The 17441-nt window shown below is 41.0% G+C and overlaps 3 protein-coding genes across 4 annotated transcripts; 2 read left to right on the forward strand and 1 right to left on the reverse strand.

Annotated features, from left to right (window-relative positions):
• The first annotated feature begins 33 nt into the window (after positions 1–33).
• On the forward strand, positions 34–7920 carry LOC116304709 (uncharacterized). Its single transcript, XM_089037626.1, has 6 exons — positions 34–400; positions 4214–4672; positions 4859–5143; positions 5558–6070; positions 6195–6476; positions 7070–7920. The coding sequence occupies exons 1-6, from the start codon at positions 112–114 to the stop codon at positions 7627–7629; spliced, it is 2388 nt and encodes a 795-aa protein (XP_088893752.1). The 5' UTR covers positions 34–111; the 3' UTR covers positions 7630–7920.
• Positions 574–3818, reverse strand: LOC148913263 (uncharacterized). The gene is made up of 2 exons (XM_089025760.1): positions 2085–3818; positions 574–1799 (listed from the first exon to the last, which is right to left on the reverse strand). Exons 1-2 carry the CDS (start codon positions 3217–3219, stop codon positions 574–576), a joined length of 2361 nt encoding a protein of 786 aa, XP_088881886.1. The 5' UTR covers positions 3220–3818.
• A 373-nt stretch (positions 7921–8293) lies between the features above and the next one.
• Positions 8294–12780, forward strand: LOC148913264 (uncharacterized). 2 transcript variants are annotated; one of them, XM_089037188.1, is made up of 6 exons: positions 8294–8764; positions 9334–9915; positions 10102–10392; positions 10608–11108; positions 11246–11534; positions 12004–12144. In XM_089037188.1, exons 1-6 carry the CDS (start codon positions 8482–8484, stop codon positions 12005–12007), a joined length of 1950 nt encoding a protein of 649 aa, XP_088893314.1. In that variant the 5' UTR covers positions 8294–8481; the 3' UTR covers positions 12008–12144. The 2 variants fall into 2 exon arrangements, with proteins under 2 accessions (XP_088893314.1, XP_088893029.1); XM_089036903.1 differs by having other exon boundaries at positions 8369–8764; positions 11246–11527; positions 12004–12780.
• Positions 12781–17441: the final 4661 nt, after the last annotated feature.

Genomic DNA, 17441 nt, shown 5'->3' on the forward strand with positions numbered 1-17441 from the left:
AATGTCATTTCCAAGAAACTGAGTAATCATTTCGGGGAAACCCCTACGACACCAGTCAAGAGAAACCTTCCTTCGAGTTCGTTTCTTTCTCTTCCTTAATACCACGGGAAAATGGCGTTAAAGTTTCGTTTATTCAATTGTGACCGTACATTTAGTCTTGATAAAGTCGAAGCACTAATCCAGCGAGTTGCTGCGAAGATTTCTTGTGAAACCAAGATCGAAAAGACTTACTTTCCTCTGCCCCGCATGGACGAGTTGTGTGGAGAACTCGAGAAAGAAGGCAGCCATTTTGAGTACGCTGTGTTTGTCGTCCATGCTCATGAGTCTCGGCTTTCTATAAACGAGGCAAATGCTGGTATTGGCTACGCTAAGGTATATCGAGCACTGCAGAAAGCCACAGGTGAAAACTTTATTATTATCTTCTATTACTAGTGGTTTTATTCTGGTATAATCTTTAATTGATGTTTCATAAACGAAAGTCCTTGTTTTCCAACTAGACGCCCTAAAGGCGTATACTCGGGCTACCTGTGTATAATAGAATGTAGAACTTTAAAGGGAAACAGAGAGTACTAGTTAATGGAAATGGTACTGGAATTGAGAATTAGATTGCATTTCTGATAATCGGTTTTGTTTTTCTGTAGTACCCATGGAATTGTACCATGTCTGGCTGTTAGTGCGCATGTCTGATAATCGGTTTTGTTTTTCTGTAGTGTCCATGGAATTGTACCATGTTTGACTGTTAATGCACCTGTCTGATAAACGGTTTTGTTTTTCTGTAGTACTCATGGAATTGTACCATGTCTGACTGTTAGTGCACATGTCTGATAAACGGTTTTGTTTTTTATTAGTGTCCATGGAGTTGTACCATGCTCGACTGTTAGATCGCAAACGTGAAAGGTTATTTTCTCTTTTTCCAGAATTCATAGACCTATACTGTTCTGCTTTTTGAGACAAATGTTGTTTCTTAAGAGCAGGTTCCATGTTTGCATAGCTTAGCTTGCATTTCTCAGCAGTCTTGTTTTTTTGTGCATTTGATTTGTGTTTCCTTAGAATACTTTGTCTTGTAGTGTTTGACAACTGACTTGAGCATGATAGAAATAAAATAGAGAAATCTTGCTCATCGGATTGAACTGTTTTTGTTGTAATATCCATCATTTTCTGTACTAAGGTGGATACATTTTTCACTTTTTCGAATACATTGAAGTCTCCATTATCATTTAACATCATGAGATTGAAGTCAGTGTTCCTGGATTTATGTTGAAAGATGCAACAAACACAAGAAGTCGACAGCCATGCTAAAAATCCTGTATTACAATGTATATTATTTATTATTATTTTCTGGAGTTCTAATTTACTTGTCTCATGTGTGTAGTTCAATTTGATTTGTTTTTGTAAATTATAAGTCACCCTGATATCTACATCATATATCTGGAGGCTTGCTGGTAAATCATCGATTGTAAGGTACTGTTTGTTCAAGCTTTGATTATAAAACATGTTGCCATGATCAGAAATAGAGTCCAGGGTGTCTGAATTCCAATAGCTACAGGCTTTAATGACAGAAAAACAAATACAATAAAATGATAGAGCACAGCAATGCCTCAAAAGAATACTACTGGTATTATTGGTATTTAAATTTGTTTTTCCACTCTTGTTGCTTTGCCGATCATTACCTGTAGCTTTGCAAATCACTTCACTCAGCTGTTCAGCTGTGTGGATTTCTGGATTTTTATATGAATTTTCAGTAGCATTGCTTTGTATACACATTTCTGTGATATGGACTCCTCTGAGTTCAAATAAACCTGTTGAATTATCATACAAACTTTGAAAGTAATTTATTAAAGCATTCAAGTCATCAACATCTAGGAGTACACAAGTACCTTGAGGATGGGGGAGGCCATATGAATTACGAGCATGAGAGTCAAATATCTTAAATCTGCCATCATCATGACAATAAATAGCTACTGTACTACATTGAATAGTTAAAAGAAATGACTGATAATTTTCTCTAACTAAAATTTGCAAAGCATTGCCCAAGGGCATACAATAAATGTAATCAACAGTAGATGACACATCATGTACATTACCAGTATAGCTTGGACTGTATTCCAGCTGGTAATTAGTTTCTAATACTGTTACCATACAAGGTAATTCTGTCAAAAGTAAAAAGTCTTGGTTGTACAACCTTGATAAAAGACAATATAACTCATTCCCAATATTCATAATGTTTACTAGGTCTCCTGAAGATCTTAATGAACTCCTATGTTTATATATCAATGCACACAATGACATCGCTACACATTGACGACCAGCATTTGATCCAAATAATGCAATGTTACCTTGAGAATATGGAGCAGAAACTGTTTTGTTGGGATCAGTTACTGTGTATGGGCCAGGATTTTTTTCTACGTCTCTGCTCAGGGTAAACTTACTGTGATTGATTCTGTGATTGACACTTTTGTAAACATGGGATAAACCAGCATATTTTTGTGAACCTGGATTTGTCAAGAGTGGCAAGTAATAAATAAGCTTATAACTTGCATTTATTGCTCTTTTGTGTAAGTAAAAAAGTGATTTTCTAGAACATAATTTCCTCCGTCTGGGTAAAGCACTACCATGGCCAGTGTTTTTCTTAAACTTTCGATGACAACTTTTGACATATGATTTTACTTCTTCGGGATTGAAATTACATTTATTAAGAAAACAATGAATTCTAGATGACATGGGTACATTATTGACCACATACTTACGAACCTTTTTCCGTATTTTTCTGCTTTTGTGCAAAAGTTGGGTGAGTCGTTTAACTGGGACTCTACTTGGTTCTCGATCACGCGAAACAACACGAGGCTTGTGCTCAACATACTGATGAATATGAAATTTAGCATAACGAGACCTGCATTCCTCTAATAAATGTGACTCTTTATTGGGATAAACAAATACAGATAATTGTACAGCTTTTTCAAACACATCGCAGTCATTTTGTAAAGAATCTACGAAAGTCTTGGTCGAGGTATTTATGAAATGTACAACAAGAACCATGCACAGGGCAGCGATCAACACGCTCGCTACTGATAGTTCAAAGAACGATAGAGTATTGAAAAATATATTCAAAATTGTAAACGAAAACAATACAATAAATAAAAGACTTATCCTCACTGTCAATGATATATGTCCAAGGCTTCTTGATTCTGGAAACGCATTAAATGTAAATATGGCGTCCATGTTGTTTGGGATATTCAGTTTCCTGTCTTTCTCATCTTCTTTGTCAATGAAGTTCCTGCTTACTAAAGAGTTAGCATTTGTTCTTTCGTTCGAGTGTCTTTGAGTACATTTGACTTTGTATTCGTTTGAGTTTCTTTGGTATTGCTTTGAGTATATTTGGCATTGCTTTGAGTATTATTCTTTCTGGTATTCTTTTGGGTTTTGAGTTCGCGGAACGACCCGTTTCGAAACTGACGCTCGACATCTTTTAGAGTGGGTCTACCGCGAACGGCGTGTGCTTTTGTATGTATTTTGAGCGCCTCAGCAGAACAGCAAGTCGCCATTACTTTCCAATAAGTTTTCAAGATAAAGCACGAGAAGCAGCTAGCAAGATAAGCAAAAGGACTGAAAGACCTACAGAACCTTCGAAAAGCAAAGCAAGTCACATGACTTGTGGTAACCCGCCTCGTTTTCATACTTGCAGGGGAACACCGCAGACCGCCGAGCATCGCAGGCTTACACACTTTCGACAACGTCGATAGATAGATAGATAGATAGAAAACCGAAACCTAGACTCGGTCTACCTTGCAGGTAGCCCGAGTAATAAATTGCGGCTTACCAACCGTTCATAAGTAGGAAGCACTAAGGAAATACTTGGGGGTGGTGGGTGGGGGAGATAGGGGGGAGGCGTGTGGATTGGTTTGAATAACCCTTTCAAGGGCTTTTGCTATAGAATATCGCTAAATATTCCATTGAACCCCATCCCCGTGGTGGAAAATATACCAGTAGTACTTCTAATCCCTCTCTCTCCAACTTAACTCAAGATGTATTCAACATGTATTGGTGAACAATTTAGCTCAAACAGCACTTTGACCCGCAAGCCAGCAACATATTGCTTATAACATTTGAATTTGAATTCAGTTCAGTGGTCATATTTACCCGTTGGCTCGACCTCGTACATTGTTTCGTCCAATCTCTCTTTCTATCATTATAATGACTATTTGTTTGTCATTAGGTGATCGAGTGCTGATTGTGATTGGTGGAGATGACAATTACAAAGACCAAGGAGAGCGTGACAAGTCAGTTGTGTCACGCTGGGCCTGGCGCAAGATTTGCTCTCAGTTCACTGAAGATTACGTCAATGGAGTGAGAAGTTTTATTTTCTCTTGGGAGGAAGATCACCATCCCATACACGAAGAGGCGCTCGAGTACTATCTTGACCCAACGAAGAAGGGAACCCAGTTCGTGCCACGCCCAAAGCCACCCCCTGCGAGGGTCCCTGAGAAAGAAGAGACAAAAAAAGTTGAAAAGAGTAAATTATCGGAGGTAAAGAGCCAAGTGCCACCACCCATGGAGACAAAAAGTATTCTTGAAAACAAATTTCCACCAGAGAGGAACGAACATCGTGCCCTACCTTCACAACCAGAAACACGTGCTGAAGGCATGACACATCCTCTTCAGAGAGAGAATCAAAGTAAGTGGTACTAGGGGTAAGAAAGATTATCACTTGATTATTGACTTGACTCAATTTGATCTGTGTGTTGAATCGGCCGTGCCCAAACTTAGATCGGCTTAGAGGTTGTTAAATTGAATTGAAGATTTTTAAATGAGAAAAAAGTCCTTTATAAATGTTTTCCACGTTTTTTCCCCTATCCTACAGAATCTGCAATCAGTGGTACACCAGAAGTTCATATTCTTTCATTCCATTCGTCAAAACCATCTGTTTATCAGGTGGAAAACGTCTTTAAAGATGTTTACAAGGAGCTCGCCATTCCTTCAAATCCAAAAGCGAGCGCCGATCAACATATCAACATCCAAGACTACATCATGAAGCACAAACCAGAATATCTTGTGCTTGTGTCTGACTTTGAGTATATTCAAGATATGCTCCACCTTGACAACCAAGTTCAACTTTACAAAGAAATTGTCAAGAGCTTCAGCTTTGGTAGGTGGGAAATATTGATAGGGCTTAAACTAACACGGCCAATCAGTTGCTGGTCATGATCACATGCCAAATTAGTTTTAGCTTAGTTATACAGTACCTCATTTCTGGCTCAACGTTAGTGGTCAAAATGACCATCAAGGCAAAAATCTGACGGGACAAGTCCCAGTTCTGACCGGGCATTGTCCTATGTGTGGCCTTTAATTTAAGCCCTGCTTGTGATACAACTACATTATTCAAGATATCAACATCAAACCTGCCAACAGCCGGCGCGGATAGGGAAGGCCTGATTCCTTTGTCTATGGTCCCCTCATCAGAAACAAACATCAACGCACAGGAAAAGATTACCGACAACACCAGCTGAATGAGCTTATTTTTCCTTTCAGTCAATTGAGTTTGCTTTCTCTTCTTTCAAAGGTGCAAATCTAGTGTTTATCGTAACTGTAGACAAAAACTACAGAGAAGGGTATTTGATTTCTGACGTCGTACACAATGTATTCACGACCTTGAACCAAGACATCCCGGGGTCAGAGCAGCCGATGGTCATGTCATGGAACACAACACCATGGTATGCCCACAAAGACGCATTGGTTCAGTTACTGAGTCCCTATGGAAATGTACAGTGGGCAACACCACAGCAATATGGGGCCACCGGCAAATACGACCCAATACCAAGCGTTCCCTCAGGCACTCAACCTGAACGTGCACCAAGGGGCTTCTACAAGGCATCTATCAGCTATGGTCGTGTAGTTGAGGTTTTGAAGTCTGAACCAAGGGGTTGGAAACCCGATGAAGGCGACCTGAATGACATGCTTATGAAACATGGAAGTGTAAAAAAAGGTACCATTGAATTCTGGGATAAAGGGGATGGATGCGGACTACAGTGTGCTGTTCGTCCAAGTGAAGCCAAGCTTTGCAAGATCGCTGAAGGTATTGTAGAATTAAAATTTGTGAGACAAAATTGATCTGCAGCAGCAATGTGACTAGACTGCGAATGTGTACTTCTCTATTAGTCTAATGTCTGGTTTTGATGCAATGTTTTGTTTTGTCGTAGGAGTTGCTACAAACAAGCAATCTATAACTGTTTATTCCTATCACGCCGATGAAAAAACTATGGACGAAGTAAGGAATTTCGTACATCACGTGGGTGCTCATGAACTTTTACCTTGTCCATCTATCGAGCCAGCCTCCTTGATGCACGAAATCAAATGCAACAATCCAGATTATGTGATGTTTTCTGCTGACTTTGATGTGTTAGAAAACGCACATGAAGTGGGGAAGAAATTGATACGAGAACAAGGGCACAATATTAAAAACATCATCGAGAATCATGTCGGTAAGAAAAGTTTGAACTAAAAAATATGTATTATTTAAAAACATTTTTAGTTCTTCCTACACTTTTAGCAATGGAAGAGCACAAAAAATAAAAATAAACAATTAATGATACAGTGGTGTCCATCTATATAAACTGGTTTTAGCATACTGAGCCATTTTCATCTACATCAGTCGTCCTTTCTTTATCCTCGCCCTCGTCGTTCTTCGTAGTGGCGTAGCGGTGAGAGTGTTTGCCTACCGCACTACATCCTAAATCCCGTTATCATCATCATCATCATCATTATTATCATCATCATCATCATTATTATCATTATCATCATCATTATCATCATTATCATCATCATCATCATTATTATTATCATTATTATTATCATCATCATTATCATTATTATCTTCATCATTATCATCATCATTTTCATCATCATTGTCAATATTATTATTATCATCATCGTCATGATAATGATGATGATGATGATGATGATTTTAACTATTATTATCTCAAAAGCTATAAAAGCTGAGTATAACTGTTTTAAACGTGGAGTATAAAATCCTTCGGGAAATCTAATTTACTCATTAACTACGTTTCCAACACAGGTCAAGGAGTAATCATCATGTTGTTTGGTGACAAGGATTATAAAGACGGTGAATTGGCTTCAAAGGAAGCAACACAGTACGTTAGAAAGCTGACCCAAGGCATCGTCCCCGCTGATAGATTGGCTGTCATGACATGTCAAAGAAGACTGTACACAACACATCTGGATTGGATGGAAAACATTCTAAAATCTAAAGATGCAAAGAGTTTAACAACACCACAGCAGTCAGCAAGTCAGGGAGCAGTTGCATCTGTACTGTCCAAACAGTATTATTACCAAGCAGTTATCAGAAATGGTCGAATAACTGAAGTGTTAGAACATTTCCCCCCAGACTGGAAACCTGATGAAGAGATAGTGAGGAAACAACTGGAGAAACATAGAAATGAAAAGAAAGCTTATCTTGAAATCTTGGGGAATGACCGAGGAGAAATCTTGTCAATCACTGTAGAAAAAGAATCGAAAGGACCCTTTTATTATGCCAACAAACTTAAAAATTCTTTCACTTCATTTCTTAGTAGTGATACTAATGATAAACATTCCGACAAGAAATATTACTTCTAAAGACCTCCAAAGAAAAATTGAAAGCGTTGAAAAAATAAGTTTAACACTTGTACAGTAGTTTTTGACACTCGATATAAATCTTCTGTGTCTGATCATGATCTGAAGTTTAGAATTCTAAATAGAAAATCGATATGAAGACCTTGAATGCTTCAGGTCGTTGCACAAGTTTCTGTTAGTTGTAAATCAGAGAAAAATAGACAAGGCAAATCATACTTCAGGTCTGTGATGTGTATCAACCTACTTGACTGAGTCTTTGTTGTTTACCAATGTTAATTAAATAACATTATCGTATTTTGTATTTCGTCGTTTTGATTGGCCGATATAACTGCAATAAACTGCGTACTAACATTTTTTACGGCGACAGGGGTGGATCCAGGGTATTCTTAAAGAGGGGAATCTGCTTTCAAAGGACATCCACCTGTAAAATACACTGAACCTGAGCGAGATCAAAAATTATATATGCCATCCTCATATCACGCCATCCTCCCTCCGACATACATAATGCAGCCGGCTTCGTTCGAAGGAGCGTCCATTAGTTCGTAGTCAGTCATTTTCATCAGTGCACAAGAAAGAAGAAAAGTGTACGAGATCAGAAATCATTTCTAAACGATATCAGAATTGACAAATCCTTCAAAACAGCGTCTGAACCTCATACGTTATTTCCTGTTCGTAGACAAAAAGGCACATAGAAAGTCAGTATTACATTATTAATGTGCTATACGGATGACGAGGTAAGTCACGCTTCACGCAATATCGACTCATAGTTTCTAAGAAAGACGACGTCTATTACTTTCCAAGAATCCAGAAAGATTCCACGAATGTAAAGAGACCTAATACTGGAAAACATTCAAGATGGTTTTAAACTTTCGTTTATTCAATTGTGACCGTACATTTAATCTTGATAAAGTCGAAGCACTTATCCAGCGAGTTGCTGCGAAGCTTTCTCGTGAAACCAAGATCGAAAAAACTTACTTTCCTCTGCCCCGCATGAACGAGTTGTGTGTGAAACTCGAGAAAGAAGACCATTTTGAGTACGCTGTGTTTGTCGTCCATGCTCATGAGTCTCGGCTTTCTATAAACGATGATGGTAATGAAGGATATTCTAAGCTGTACCATACTCTGCAAAGAGTTACAGGTATCATGCATCAATATATACACACAATTCAAAATATAATTATCGCCTTGGTGCTGGACGTAGACTTTTTCAAAGCCCTTTGAACAATATTTCCTGGGTTGGTTTTTCGTTTAAAAACGAAGACTTCTCGCGACTTCGTAGTTCGCTCGGTCCATCGGCGACCTCAAATATTACGCATTATGGGATAACTTTGCATCGTATATGAACCTGATCTTAGACTCGCGTCGTTAGTTTTCGCTTCCTCCTTCTCGAAAGGGCTTCACTTGAGCTAGTAGTGGTTAAAGGAGTCTATGCCGTTATTGTAGAGTAATAGACACGATTACTTTAGAGTCCATAAATTATATATATTCGATAAACTTAACTAACAAAATTGTACAAATCAGTGTAAAGTAGTGTAAAGTCTACGCTTTATTGAACTACTAATTTGTGCAATTTCTTTAAGTTTTTCACGGATATGTGGTATGCACTCTATCTTACTTCGAAAACACCAACACAGATGTGATTTAATTACTTGTTATTGTTTTCCCATCACTGATTAATTCTGTAACTAACTATTTGTTTGTCATTAGGTGATCGAGTGCTGATTGTGATTGGTGGAGATGACAATTACAAAGACCAAGAAGAGCGTGACAAGTCAGTTCTGTCACGCTGGGCCTGGCGCATGATTTCTTCTCAGTTCACTGAAGATTACGTCAATGGAGTGAGAAGTTTTATTTTCTCATGGGAGGAAGATCACTATCCCATACACGAAGAGGCGCTCGAGTTCTATCTTGACCCGAAGAAATTCGTGCCACGCCCAAAGCCACTTCCTACAAAGGTCCCTGAGAAAGAAGAGACAAAAGAAGTTGAACAGGCAAAACTATCGGAGTTAAAGAAGCAAGAGCCACAACCCATGGAAACAAAAAATATTTTTGAAAACGAATTTCCACCACCAAAGCCACTCCTTGCGAAGGTCCCTGAGAAAGAAGAGACAAAAAAAGTTGAAAAGAGTAAATTATCGGAGGTAAAGAGCCAAGTGCCACTACCCATGGAGACAAAAAGTGTTCTTAAAAACAAATTTCCACCAGAGAGGAATGAAAATCGTGCCCTACCTTCACAACCAGAAACACGTGCAGAAGGCATGACAAATCCCCTTCAGAGAGAGAATCAAAGTAAGTGGTACTAGGGGTAAGAAAGATTCATTATCACTTGATTATTGACTTGACTCAATTTGATCTGTGTGTCGAATCGGCCGTGCCCACACTTAGATCGGCTCAATGGTTGTTGAATTGAATTGAAGGTTTTTAAATGAGAAAAAAGTCCGTGAATGTTTTCCACGTTTTTTTCCTATCCTACAGAATCTGCAATCAGCGGTACACCAGATGTTCATATACTTTCATTCCATGCGTCAAAACCATCTGTTGATCAGGTGGAAAACGTCTTTGAACGTGTTTACAACGAGGAGCTCGCCATTCCATCAAAAATAATATCGAGTGCAGATCAACATATCAACATCCAAGACCACATCATGAAGCACAAACCAGAATATCTTGTGCTTGTGTCTGACTTGGAGTATATTCAAGATATGCTCCTCCTTGAATACCAATTTCAACGTTACAAAGAAATTGTCAAGAAAAGCTTCAGCGTTGGTAGATCCTATGATGCGGATGATATTATTCAAGATACTAATACATCTAATAACCAATATATCCGTTGTATATGGTCCCTCATTAAGAAGGCTTGTCCCTTCAAATATAGATTGGCCCCATTACCTTACACAAACACTAACACACAGCAAAATCATACCCTAGAGCTGAACCAATCCTTCAATCGAGTGCCTAGTTTGTATTCTGTTCTTTCAAAGGTACAAAACTAATCTTCGTCATACCTGAAGACAAAAACTTCAGAGAAGGGTATTTGATTTCTGACGTCGTACGCAATGTATTCACAACCTTGAACAAGGACATCCCGGAGTCAGAGCAGCTGATGGTCACGTCATGGAACAAAACACCATGGCCTGCACACAAAGACGCATTGGTTCGGTTACTGTGTCCATATAGAAATGTACGGCCAGCACCACAACAATATGAAGCCACCAGAAAAGACCCAACGCCAAGCGTTCTCTACACCCAACCTCAATGTGTTCCAATGAAAAGACATTTTTACAGGGCATCTATCAGCAATGGTAGTGTAGTTGAGGTTTTGGAGTGTGATCCACCCGGCTGGGAACCCCGCTGCTTGAATGAAATGCTTGAAAACCATGGATATGAAAAGAAGGCTATCATTGAAATTTTGGATAAAGGGGATGGACAACTCCAGTGTTCTGTTCATCGAAACGAAGCAAAGCTTTCAAAGATCGCTGAAGGTATTGTAGACACGATATTCTTCCCATAAAATTGATCTGGATCAAGAATGTGACTATAGTCTCCGCGAATGCGTACTTCTCTATTAGTGTAATAGCTGCTTTAATTTGATGCAATATTGTTAATTGTTTTTTCGTAGGAGTTGCTACAAACAAGATGCATTCCATTCTTGTTTATTCCTATCACGTCGAAGAAGAAACTAACGAGACACTGAGTAAATTCATACATCACGTGGGTGCTCATGTGCTTTTGCCATGGGATCCTATCGAGCCAATCTCGCTGATAACAGAAATCACGTGCGCCAAACCAGATTATGTGATGTTTTCTGCTGACATTGATATCTTAAAAGACGAACTTGAAGTGAAGAAATTTATACGAGAACACGGGGCCAAGATTAGAGAAGCCATCGAAAGTTTCGTTGGTAAGAAGTGAGTATCAACTATTAAAAAATTATGCAGCTTTCGAAAACAATTTTCTTAAATCAGCATTAGTATTTGTACAAAATGCTACAAAATATTATTGATTGTTAGAGGCATAGTCCAAAATTCGTTTGCGCGAACTTGGAGTTTCCGCCAAAAACACAGACTCCATCAGATCGACTTCTTTTCTATTATCCAAATACTGAATTTTTTTCGAACCCTTTGACCCTTCTTTCGCGCGCCACCTCCCTTTTCGTCACCATGTGCGCTGAAGACACCTGTGTATACTCTAGAATAAACAAGCGCCTCGTGGGATATTCCATGTTATAACACTCAAAGCGGCCATTGTATAACGACTTCATACGCCAATTGCTGGTCCTTTCTTTATCCTTGTCTTTCTTTGAAGAAACCTTAGTCGTGGAGTATAACATCTTCCCTTCAATTAATTTTGTTTTAACTGAAACCGTTACCAACACAGGTAAAGGAGTAATCATCATGTTGTTTGGTGACAAGTCTTACATAAAGGAGGAAGAATTGGCTTCAAAGGAAGCAACACAGTACGTTACAAACCTGACCCAAGGTATCGTCCCCGCTGATAGACTGACTGTCATGACATGTCAGAAAGGACTCTACACAACACATCAGGATTGGATGAAAAAGACTCTGAACTCTAAAAGTGCAGCGCAGTACGCATCCGACAAGGGATATTTGAGGTACAAAGCAATAATAAGTTATTCTAAGGTGACTCAAGTGTTGGAATGCGATCCTCCAGACTGGAAACCTGATGAAGCAATCTTGAACAAAATACTTTTTGAAAATAAGAAAGAAAAAAAAGCCCTTCTTGAGATATGGGTTAACAAAGCAGGCGACATCTCGTCCATCACTGTAGCAACAGAATCAAAAATTAAAGAATTAAAAGATACTTTCAGCTGTTATTTGGGATATTTAACTTCTTCGTTTCCTAAGAAGAAAAAAGACGAAAAGAAGTCCGATACAGAACACTTTGTATGAAGTGACTGAACAACTTGGCTGACCAAGAACAGTCAACATTTTCGTCTAGTAATTACCTCTGGGATGTAACCTCGTATGAAAGTATAATATTCCAAATAGAAAATACTTGGAACATGCATAAAGAAAATAATAATGATTCCTGAAGATAGCAAATGTACCAAAGAAGTTTAGAATCGTAAAGTCTGTCAAATGTTTTATCCAACATCTTGATCAGTGAAATAATTAAATTTTCGTGCATCGTAAAGTTTTGATGGTGGTACTTTTTACCCTATATGTCCATTATTCTATTTTTGATGGATAGTGGTATTCATAGCGCTATTATATCAGTGAAAATTTGCACTCAGTCCAGTCTTCTCTAAAATCCTGAATCTAGACATTGGGTAAAGGTGACCTTTTTTAAAAGAGCGTCATTATATGAAAAAAAGACTTGCGTTGATTCAAAATGAAAAGCAGTTTAGTATAGACTTTTATAAGTTTCTTCATAGTAGATGTTTTGTTAATCCAAACTCATGATTGTTCAGTTGCAAAAAAAAGAGAAGCTTTGGATCTCATTTTTTTGCTTTATTCTAATGGTTTTAACGAACATGTCTGTGGCGGATCTATATATTGCTCAGATATGTCGGAATCCCTTAAGCTGCATTCATGCCCAGAGGTGTGGCCGGTGGCAGGTGTAATTTAATTAGCAAGTGGGATCTGGAAAATATTTTTGAGCCCAATGATCTTACTCTTTGCTTTTACATTTTACAAAATGTTCGGGGGGGGGGGGGGGGGAGGGATCAAAATTTTAGATAGTATTGAAAATTATCGCTTATGCTGCATGCCTCCCTCCCTCCGACATACATTATGAATGCGGCCGGCTTCGTTTGAATGAACGTTCATTAGTTCTCAGTCAGTCATATTCATCAGTGCACAAGAAAGAAGAAAAGTGTACGAGATCAGAAATCATTTCTAAACAAGTTCAGAATTGACAAATCCTTCAAAACAGCAGCAGTAAGGGGGACTCGCGGAATCCAAGTCACTAAGCATCGAATTTCGCGGGTATTACCTGCGTTTCAGGCCCCTCCAAATGTATGCGTCCGCATCGGGTATTACCCGCGCGACGATTCCCTTACTGCTGCTGTGTTTACGAAGGTTAAAATGTTTGTGTCGCAAACGAGGGTTAAAATATTTCTTAGATATAGATGGACGCTATCAGGAGCATTCAAAACAAAACTGTACGCAAGCTGCGAACCCAGGTGTTGGATCGTTTGGACGCCGACTTCGCCTTCACGACATTTATGGAAGGAGATACGGACGAGACTATGGACGACGCAAGGGCTGAAAAAATAATTGACTTAATTCCTGAAGGTAATTACCGCTTGGAATTAACGTTCATAAAGTATTTAGATGGTGACTGGGTAATAGAAAGGGGCCGCAATCCTATCCGGGCGTCTGGTAAGCAGAACCTGTTTGTCTTAAACAAGCACACCCGCCCCGGAGCGTTGGTGGGCATCGACATGCTGTTCTACGAAGTTGCCTATCCAGTCACCGTAGTTATTTATGCTGCTTATGAGATCAAGAAGCCGGATGTTAAAAAGCTTAAGCCAATGCGGCATCCTGGTAACTGCGTGGGTAAGTTGGTGAGGGAGTTCTTTGAGGATTCCTCTCGTGGTGGTAAGCTTACGTTGAAAAGAAGAGAAGCCATCAGAAAATGGGAAGATGCTACTCGTAGGGCCGGAGCAACGATAGACAACATCAAAAAATTAGAAACTGCCTTAGAAAGGCGCATACACGTAAAAGATATCACAGACGGGTACGTTTACCCTGGGACACATAAATATGGGGGCCGAGGCGCTCCTATAGTCATTTACCAACACAACGGACACGCTTGGCGAGAACTTCGGTTCCCTAAGAAGAAAGAGACTAAGGTCTATGAAACTTCCCCATTGGTAGACTTAATCCATGAGAACTCCGTTTGGCTGATGGATCCCGAATGAAGTCAGTTTATGACGCAAGATGGTACTCTTTACCGCCCCGAAATCGAACACCGGCGCATCCAAAGCGCCTGCGAAACCCTTGGGGAAGACTTCTCAGATGAAGTGCTTAGCTCCCGCAGCTTAGACTTCTTGGCGGCCAAAAAGAGAAATGGATGGAAACCTACCCCAAAAGAGTTCAAAGATATCTCCAAAGCGTGCGTAGAACACGGTCATGGAGGTCTTTGGAATATGGAGTACGACGAAGACGAATACGTCTCCTTAGACATGAAGCATTGCTATCCTGCGTCATTTAAAGGTCTTGGCGATTGTAAGGAATATTACGACCGCTACGGGCATCCAGACTCGCAATTCTTTCGTGTGTCCTTAGACGGCAGCTACGACGCGCCAGCAACGGGGTTCGTCAGATTAACGTCTTGGAAGTTGGCTAAAGACTTACATCCCATAATTTACGCATGGTACGGGAAGCATCTACAAGAGAAAGAATGGATACCCATACCGCTGCTAAAATTCCTTGAAGAGCGTAAACTCCTGAAATACACAGCGCATGAAGCCATACTCTGCCATAGCGCCTTCACTAAATGGTTACCAGAACACAACCCCACCGCCCGAATTGTCATAGGAAAGTTCACTCAGGGCGCTAAGGAGGGAGAGAAACACATGCAAAGGCGCCTAATAACAGACGAAGGTGAGTTAAGTTTCCTCATCAAGCGTGCCCATGACCAAGGAACCATGGTTTCCGTGGAGAAGTGGGACTATTTCATAGAAGCCGAGCAAAAAGAACGCAAATGGAATGCGCTGTGTTATTACCAGGACCATCGACCGCAGTATTACCATTTGCGTGCCAGCATGCTTGCATATGCGCACATTAACCTATTAGCGATGCTCCTGCGGTTTGACAAAGAAGATATCCCCCGCGTAGCCACGGATTCCTTATACGTAAAGCCTAGCGCGTTGGAAAAGATGAAGGAATTCTACACAAAAGACGAGTTGGCGGAAAGTGGACAATGGCGCGTCAAAGATGAAGAGATCAAAGCTTGGAGAGGCCGCGTAGAATATCACGGAGAACACACCCAGGGCACCGTAACCCCCACTGCGGACCCCCTACCTTCAGTTGCGGACCCAATCTCTTACCAACGCTTCTCTTACCTCTACGGTACGGGAGGCAGCGGTAAGACGACGAGTGTGTTAGAACTCTTTCCTAAGATAAAGGTGCTAACGCCAACGCATCGTTTGGAAAGAGAACTCTGCGAAATGGGCGACGACGCTCAAACGTACCACAGCTTCTTTCGTTGGAATGGCCAAAAGTGGGTACCAGAAGCCATCCACGACATACCTCCGGTGATACTTTGGGATGAGATTTGCACCGTTCCTTTAGAAATCCTCAAAGAATTCGTAGAATTCCTCCGTGGAAAGTGTCAAGTAATATTCGCCGGAGATCCCTGCCAGCCTCCTCCAATAGCCGGAGAGATGCCCCACGAATGGCTGAAAGATTTCGTAGACCATGCGGAGGAAATTAACGCCGACTACCGCAGCAAGGATCAAGTAAGGAACCTGAAAGCGGAATTAAGGGGGCTCAGTGACGCCGAGCAATGCAAGACGCTGCGCAAACGTGTACGAGCGAAGTCCTACGAGGACTTTCTATACGCCTGGCACCCTAAGGATCTGGTGCTAAGTAGTAAGCGCGCAGCACAGTCTCGCATACAAAAGGATTTGCTAAATATACACCGAGAGCGCTTCCCTACGCATCCCGTACCTGTTTGCTACAAACCCCACGACACCCGCATGCAAAAAAGAGACGTCTGGGTACCCGGTACCGACATCCAACTGCAAAATGCGGTAACGCACGATAAAGCCTGGGTACCCATAGAAAAGGTGGAAAAATTAACCTCCCATCCAGACTGGCGCTTGGGCTATTGCATGACAGTCCACAGCGCGCAAGGGCTTACCATAAGAGAAACCTTATGGATCATAGACCAGCGGCTGTGTTGGAGCAACCTTATCTACACCGCCGTAAGCCGCGTAGAATATGCCAAGCAACTAAAAAGAGCCTGGGGTCCGCAACTGCGTTACGACCGCACCCCAGAAGACGTAGCCAAAGAGAACATTGCTAAGAAATTCCTTCGCTACAAGCGGCACGACGAAGAAAAAAATATAACGTTCGACCTATGCGTGGACGACGTCTATGAGAAAGGGGCACGGTGTGCCAAGTGTAACATACCTCTACTATGGAGGTTTGACCCAAATGACGATCAGCAGCTCTCCGTGGATCGTATCAACAACAAACGCGGGCATTGCAGAGGCAACGTAAGACTGACATGCCTAGAGTGTAATCGGGCGCGTGGAGCAGCACTACTCTGAGTCTTTGGGGACTATGAGCAGCTCTTCCTTGACAAATCTACGACTTGGGCCATCTAGGTAATACAACACGGGTTGCCCTTCCTTGGTGACGGACTTCAAAATCTCATACGTTTCCAGGGACCAGTTAGGATCCGTGGCTCTCTTACTGCCACCTTCGAGTTCCCCCGGCTGATAGAGGTATCTGACCACTATGTTGCGGGGGAGCTTTTTTTCCTTCAGTCCGACCGCCCTCGAACTTCTGACGTAGGACTTGTGTTCCACGTGTTTCTTTTTTATGGCATCCCTGGGTTTCATTCCCGTAGCCCTGGCCGCCTCGTTGTTCAAAGCCGCGACGACCTGGGGGAGCCTCTGAGTCCATTCCCTGTTGCGTTTGGAGGGATCTTCCAGCTCTTTCCAATACTGGTATCCAAAGAGACGCTCGGCCAGGGTCTTATTAAATCTTTCGACGATGCTCTGACCCCTGTGGTACTCAGCTTCAGCTCTCCTAATCTTAGTGTCGTGGTCTTTCAGGGTCTTAGTAACCACGCCCATGAACTCTGTCCCCGCATCCACTTGCAGCAGCTTAGGCCAT

The sequence above is a fragment of the Actinia tenebrosa genome, unplaced genomic scaffold (assembly GCF_029948245.1).
Source record: "Actinia tenebrosa isolate PJP-AT-01 unplaced genomic scaffold, QUT_ActTen_1.0 PGA_scaffold0__85_contigs__length_37466705, whole genome shotgun sequence".
NCBI classification, from domain to species: Eukaryota; Metazoa; Cnidaria; class Anthozoa; order Actiniaria; family Actiniidae; genus Actinia; species Actinia tenebrosa.

Coding starts and splice junctions, on each gene's coding strand:
- LOC116304709 (XM_089037626.1), top strand. CDS start 112: ATGGCGTTAAAGTTTCGTTTATTCAATTGTGACCGTACATTTAGTCTT. Junction 5,144..5,557: donor TGTCAAGAGCTTCAGCTTTG/GTAGGTGGGAAA, acceptor CTTCTTTCAAAG/GTGCAAATCTAGTGTTTATC. Junction 6,071..6,194: donor GCTTTGCAAGATCGCTGAAG/GTATTGTAGAAT, acceptor GTTTTGTCGTAG/GAGTTGCTACAAACAAGCAA.
- LOC148913264 (XM_089036903.1), top strand. CDS start 8,482: ATGGTTTTAAACTTTCGTTTATTCAATTGTGACCGTACATTTAATCTT. Junction 9,916..10,101: donor CCTTCAGAGAGAGAATCAAA/GTAAGTGGTACT, acceptor CCTATCCTACAG/AATCTGCAATCAGCGGTACA. Junction 11,528..12,003: donor AGCCATCGAAAGTTTCGTTG/GTAAGAAGTGAG, acceptor TTACCAACACAG/GTAAAGGAGTAATCATCATG.
- LOC148913263 (XM_089025760.1), bottom strand. CDS start 3,219: ATGGACGCCATATTTACATTTAATGCGTTTCCAGAATCAAGAAGCCTT. Junction 1,800..2,084: donor ATACAGTCCAAGCTATACTG/GTAATGTACATG, acceptor ATAATTCAACAG/GTTTATTTGAACTCAGAGGA.